The 7,107-nt window shown below is 39.7% G+C and overlaps 1 protein-coding gene across 2 annotated transcripts; it reads right to left on the bottom strand.

Moving 5' to 3' along the window:
• On the bottom strand, positions 792-4,947 carry LOC105172195 (peptidyl-prolyl cis-trans isomerase CYP22). Of its 2 annotated transcripts, none has more exons than XM_011093557.2 (7): positions 4,659-4,947; positions 3,133-3,156; positions 2,814-2,904; positions 2,319-2,411; positions 1,616-1,648; positions 1,321-1,377; positions 792-1,159 (listed from the first exon to the last, which is right to left on the bottom strand). In XM_011093557.2, exons 1-7 carry the CDS (start codon positions 4,835-4,837, stop codon positions 1,049-1,051), a joined length of 588 nt encoding a protein of 195 aa, XP_011091859.1. In that variant the 5' UTR covers positions 4,838-4,947; the 3' UTR covers positions 792-1,048. The 2 variants fall into 2 exon arrangements, with proteins under 2 accessions (XP_011091859.1, XP_011091860.1); XM_011093558.2 differs by having other exon boundaries at positions 2,814-2,901.

Genomic DNA, 7,107 nt, shown 5'->3' with positions numbered 1-7,107 from the left:
AAAATTTACCAATTAATGCAAGCCTGAGACATTCGGCTAGAAAACCTGTTTCCTCCTTGGAAAATCTAACGCCGGGCTCGCCTTTGAACGTGAAAGTGGTGCCAATGCCTTGGAGCTCATCTTCATGGAAGGACTTTTTTGCAGCTCGTGAGGGGTCTGACTGAGAGTGAGAACCCGTAGATTTCGGTACAATGTGTGCAAATGACTTCTTTTGTTGGGGAGCAGCTAGAGGGTCAGGTGGGTCTGTGGAGGAAGTGGTTGAGTCAGAGGTTGGTAGTGATTCAGCCATTTCCGCTTGTGAGCAAGGACAACGAAGTGGCACGGCATCAGTGAAGAAAAAGGGGGTAAGGGAGGAGTTTAGTGAGAGGGATGAGTCGCCTGAGCGAGTTAAGTCCGATGGTGAGGGAGGTGTCGCCGACTGATGCGCTTGGCGATGGAGGTCGTGGGAAGGGGTGAAGAGGGAGAAGAAGTGGGAAGTGGGCACATCGTGCAGCAAAGAAGGAAATAGATCGGAGAAAATGAATCAGTGAGTTGAGGTGAGGACAATGGTTATGGAGGTATCGCCGGCTCTGGGGCGGTGGTGAGCAAGCGGATGTAACAGTCAAAAAGTTCCGCAGATAGTTTGTGAGAAAAAGTTCATAGCGAGAAAAAATTTCGGGCATGTTCAGCTCATTTGCTAACTCTAAACGTAGCTAGCATTCTCCCTGTGTCTTTGACATAGTTTATCTTTGCTTTCTGAAAAAGAGCTTAGACAATTGAAGCCTTGTAATCTGCGTTTTGACAGAAAGGCGGGCTAAACGTAGACGTATGATATTCAGAGATGCAGGTTTTCGTTAAATATTCAACAAGAAATGAGCAACAAATCTTTGTTGCAAGGTTTGGTAAGGCATCCCAGAACTAATACAGTTATCAGCATCTGCTCGGCCAGTAGAAGTTGAAATTAGTTAGTGTTGACTAATACAGCAAGTATAGTTCAGGAAAGTTGTGTTGGTAAGTCACCAGATGATCAATATGTTAAAGTGATCCCTTTGAGCACAGCATATGTGTTTTACATCTCTCCGCATTCCGCAATAACGCAAGCCAGTTTAGGTCGGTTGTTGGGTCCAGTGGCTACATTCTCAATCTTCCTTACGATCAAAAGACCGTCTCCAAGCACACGCTGCACCAAAATCAGGTAAGATTTTTAGTAACATTCCTTCGGTTACCAAAATTTAAACACTTGTTTTAGAGCATGGATGAGTAGATAATGAGAGAAAGTATAAAGCTCCCTTAACAGATCATGATGGAGCTGAAGAATCGAGATGGTACAGCAATACATACCCCAAAAACTACATGTTTGTTGTCAAGCCAGTCACACTTGGCACAAGTTATGAAGAACTGCCATAGGGAATTTGCACAATCAGTAATGTGAAAAAATGATGAGTAGATCAACAGCTATTGGAGTAAAATAAAGCTGCCTAAGTAGTAGTTTATTTTCAATTTATTTTCATGTATCCGAAACTGTGTCTATACTTTCACCTTAGTATGGGGAGAAAATCATATGCTACAGTTTCTCAGGATACATAGCCTAAATTGAATATGTATTGCAATGAATGAGGTTAATTCTATTTGTTACCTGACACCCATTAGAGTTTGGCCCACTATTTGCCTGCCAAGATAGTAAGATAATCTAGTCAGAACCAAAATACTATCACAAATTTAGAGTAGATAACACTTTCACCACAGAAAATCTACACCGATGGCAACAAGAACCAACTACAAGCTAAGTGACTTAGCATGACAAGATATAGATATGACTAGTTTAAAAGTCATCGACAGTTACCAAACCAAATAGTAAAGACAACCAGACAAGTAAATCCATCAGCTCCTTTGCTTAAAAGAACTGTACAGGGAAATCAAAATTCTCCAGAATAATATAAGATTTGGGCATTCATTATTAACATTGTATTGAGGTTCTTAAATCTCAACACTCTGTTTGTTTGTGTTTGGGTTGATGGATTTGAAGTTTATGGATTTCATTTCCCTAATAACAAATCTTTTGAACTTGTTTGGATAATTCCACATTACAAAAATTTGTAATCCTTCAATTCTCATTTTAAACTATATTTTGTGGAAACTGATGAATTTCCAATCTATTTAATACAGAGTCATTTGAAATTTTTTGCCGAAACCATTGAGTTCAAGAATTTACAATTCCAAGAGTTTCAGTTCCAGGCAAATAACTGGGTTCTGAATTGTTAATGTAACTTAACCTATAGTAGCTACCTTAACTATGGAATGAAAATATAAATTCCATTTCAGAAAAAAATATGACATACCATTGACAGTAGCCCAGGTCCAGTGTGCTTCGCTACAAAATTTTCATCATCAAACTTACTTCCATAAATGGATACACATCCACTGCCATCACCCTGCCAATTAAGTACATACCTGGTAAAATTGTGGACTACATAATGCAGTTCATGGGTAAACTATAATGAAACTAATTCCATATATTATAGTCTCAGATACTGTAGTGACTAAACTTGATGACCCAAATATTTGATCGTTTATGTTATTAACGGCGTTCAACATATTGGATTGGTCTGATCAGTAAAAGGACCTTTGCTCGTTAATTCCGAACACTATGCTCATGACAGGGTATTCTCCAGATATATGGGAGTTCTCAATACAATATATGCTCCATGGACATTGTCACATTGGATCTCCTTCATGCTAATTTTCTTTATGAACATAAAGAAGAATAGATTTTCTTAGAACATACAATAGACTTCAAGGAAATACGGGACAAAAAAGGACAGGAAGGATGAGACCTTCAGAAAGTCACCAGCTTGAATCATGAAATCCTTGATCACTCTATGGAACTGACAACCCTTGTACCCAACAGGTAATCCAGCTTTTCTGCTAATTCAAGCCAGCAAAAGAAAATAGATAACAAGGTGTAAACATCAACCGGAAAAAACACGGACAATCAAGCACTCTAAGACAACTCAGGAAACATGAAAACTACATTTTCTGAACCTCATGCTGAACTCAAGCCTATAAATACAAGTAAATTTAAAAAAATTGCAGGATGATTCAATAAATGTATCAAGATACAAAATCATAACGTGAAATTCTAGAAGAACAGACCTGTATTCACCTGTACAGAACTGCCTGGAAAAGCAAAGTAAGAGAAAAAGGGTTAGTTACAGTATACCACTTAAAGAGCCGATACACACGAACTAACGAACATGCATGCACACATACAAGCAAGCCAAGAAAATTTGGAACTCCCTTTTGAACAAAAAGGTTAAATAGCGTCACAACCAACAATATGCAGACTTAACAAACAAGAACATCAGTCCACTTCAAGTCATCTGTTAAACAAGCATCTCAACTTACTACAGCTGGAAGGAACAGGAACAACAATGGGGATTCTCATGAATAACTCCCAAGAAATTGATTGAAAACAGATTGCTTAACATATATGAGCGACATCCGCCCTTCGGCATAGGATTGGACAAGAACTAAAACCATACATCTTCACAAAAATAGTTTAAGCAAATCAACAAGAATAACAAAGCAAACTTGAAAAGCAATCAACTCAAAAAGTTGCTTCACATATATGAAATTGTTGGCAGCACCACTATGTTCCTGTAGTTTTGAACGCCTTCTCTGTTGCTATTTCATATGACATACTCTACTACCGTCTATTGCTCCTGTTAGCTGAAGAAAAAAGTTATAATTGTCTATTCAGCATCCCTAAGCATGACAGTGTAACTGTTTCTAAGATGGAGCAGTCTACAGCCTCCATTTGATCTTCAGACTGTCTGCATAAAATTCAACAAGTCAACTCAACTCTACACAACTAAGAAAGGCTCATCCTGCCCTATCTGGATCAGCTACTTGGAGCTTGTTCCACTGCCCTCTAGAAAGAGAGAGAGATCCAAATATATAACAGACAGTAAGCATTATACAAGGATCTGACAAACCTTTTCTGAGAGACAACAACTTCCAAATAGAAAAAACAGAGCAAAATACAAGGATATTAGAACCCTTTTTTGTTAAAATACAGAGAAGTTACTTGTCAACTGGTTGCTCTATGCCACTCCAAACTAAATTTGGTTCAAGAAGATACTAAGTTCTGCACATGAACAGAAGATATTATACTGCACATAGCATCTTTTGCAAGTTCCTGTTTATAGAATCAAGTCTTTTACATGATTGAGTGGTTCAGTAACATGCTCAGTGATTCCCGCAGAGCAAACATTAACATAGAGTTAGAGAAAATATGCGTATCAACTTCTTTTGCAGTCGGTACAAGGAATTACCTTTCCTCAAGTATACATTTCAGCCATAGCATCAAGTGGATCAGCAAGCAGCTTTAGTATTAAAAGCCAACAAAGGCATGTGGTTATCATTTTTCAGTTCCATTCCCATCCCTTAATCAACACCAAATTCAAAAAGTATAGATTGATTAACATTTCAAACTCACAATCACTGCCAACTTCATTTCTCCCACAGATAATAGAAAACATGGATAGAACAACAAAAGTTACTCGCATATATTCGAACTAGGATTTGCTACTCTGCACTTATTATCTCCTGAAAAATAGTAATATTATGTTAAGTATACAAATTGGAGCATGTAATTGAGGTGGTGGGTTTGGTGTTACCGGAAATTTTCTGCAGTTTTTGGGGCAATATCAGCAAAAAGCTCCATCTTGATACGGCCAGCAGGGATGTTGCCAATAGTAATGTCAAAAAAGACGATGGGGTTTTTAGGGTTCGGCGGTCTCTGGTGCCACTCCACCGCCGCTCCTCCGCCGTTGGCGCCGCCGCCTCCCGAGGCCATCTAAATTTTACTTCTTTAGTGCTTATTACTCACCAAACGCACATATGATTTTGCAAAAAGTCGGGATTTCTGGCTCTCGGGGTTTCTGTTTTTTCCAAGTACCAGCACAAAGCGTGCTATGTAATACTTTTAAAATTAGCAGCATATTTGATTAATGTAAAAATTTAAAAAAATATATATTTATGTTTTATGAACAAAATAAAACATTAAGTACAAAATTTTTTTATTATAAAAGCATCGAGAGGCAAATTTATACTTTTGTTCTTTTGGGTAAATATAAGTTTCATTAATAAAACAAGATCGTACAGTACAACAGTGTTCAACTGGTGGTTTCTCCCTCGACAGGCCAAGGGATACACTATAATCTATATAACGCACGTGAACTAACAGAACGAGATAAATTAACACTGATAATCCTCTGTCTAATATCTTACACAATAATGGTAGCTATGATATTCGGTAATCACTCCGTATGCTCAAAGCGTCTCAAATTTCGTTCCCTCCAAATATGGTAAATACAAGCAGCCAGGAGTGCACGATAAGCCAAGTTAATGATATGTTTTCCTTGCCATTTTCTTGCTGCCCACTCAACGTTCCGTGACCACTCTCTATTAGGCCATTCAAACCGAACAATCCGTCGAATCGCTGTCAAGCATCTTCTGGCATAACGGCATCAAAAGAATAGATGAGTATGTGTCTCCATTGCGCCCTCATCACATAATATACAGGCGCATAGGTATGACGGCCATGGTTTATCAATTGTGGATAGTTTTCCCAAAATCGCAAGCCATAGGATGAAATTATGCCTGGGGACCTTCTGGGAACCCGAGAGTGGTGAAGACCAACCTACCTTGGGTCCCGGTGGGTCCAATAGCCTATAAAGAGATGCAACTGTAGGTCGTCCCGTCTCAAATCGCCAAATAATGCGATTTGTCTCGCCATGAATTATTGGCAATGCATGTAAAATCGCCAAGCACTCGATGTCCATAATGAGAGGCCAATGCCATTGTCTCTCTATAACAACACTGCTGAGCTTGTCCGTCGTCCGAAGCCCAAGCATACGTGGACCCTGTGGGAATCTCTCAATAAGGGGACCAAGGTGATGCCATGGATCATGCCAAAGATAAAATGAATTTCCATCACCAATCTAATAGTCCACCATCGATCGAAGCAAGGGGCGTAGACGAAGGAGTTTCCTCCAACCCCACGAACCCCTATTGTCAGTGACCGTCCATACAGATTTATCACGTAGCCGCCCGTTATATAACCATTCTACCCAGATTGATGTTCTATCACATTGAATAACATCAAACAACTTCTTGCTCATCAAGGCACAATTTAAAGTAGCGATGTCCTTTAGGCCCTGACTCCCCTCCGACGCTGGCCTACAGACATCCCTCCATGCTACTTTGGCATATCCATTGGTCCCTGTGCCCTTCCATAGAAAAACTCTCAGACGCTTCTCAATCTCCCTTATAACACCTTTAGGTAGGATGAATGTAGAAGCCCAATATATACTTAACGCCATAAGAACATATTTAATAATCTGTACCCTCCCAGCATATGATAATCTCATTCCTTCCCAACCTTTAATGCGTCGATCAATTTTCAATAATAAAGGCTGGCAGTCTGTTAACGATAATCTAGAGGAAAGTAGAGGAAGTCCCAAGTACCTCATCGGAAGATGCCCTTCCTGGAAGCCGAGCATCTCTAACAGCTGCTCCCGTATCTCTTGCGCAGATTCAGAGATGATAAGATGACTCTTATGCACATTAAGCCAGAGACCTGATCAGGAGGCGAATAGGTCGAACCCCTACTTAACGATCCCTATAGAGTCCATATCAGCTTTGCAGAGCAGCAACAGATCATCTGCAAATCCAAGCTGAAATAATCGAGAATGCTCACATTTCCAATGAAAAGAAAAACGCATGTCCTAATCAATCATATGCAAAAGAATCAAATGCAGAACCTCCATTACGAGAACGAACAGATATGGCGATAAAGGATTCCCCTGCCATAGCCCTCTCGATCCCGTAAAGAAACCATGAGGTTTCCCATTCAGCCCGACGGAAAATGAGGTTGTCATGACACACTCCTCTATCCACCTAATGAACGTAGTCGGGATCCAAACAGGCGTAACACTGCAAGTAGAAAAGCCCATTCTACCGAGTCATAAGCTTTTCGGATATTCACTTTCAGTGCACATCTAGGAGGTAAGCGCGCCTGATTGTAGCCTGTAAATAGTTCTTGTGCTAATAGTATATTGTCTA

This window comes from Sesamum indicum, linkage group LG10, assembly GCF_000512975.1.
Source record: "Sesamum indicum cultivar Zhongzhi No. 13 linkage group LG10, S_indicum_v1.0, whole genome shotgun sequence".
Classification (NCBI taxonomy): domain Eukaryota; kingdom Viridiplantae; phylum Streptophyta; class Magnoliopsida; order Lamiales; family Pedaliaceae; genus Sesamum; species Sesamum indicum.
The sequence above is the reverse complement of the archived record's forward strand: the minus strand, read 5'-3'. Positions and strand labels throughout refer to the sequence as shown.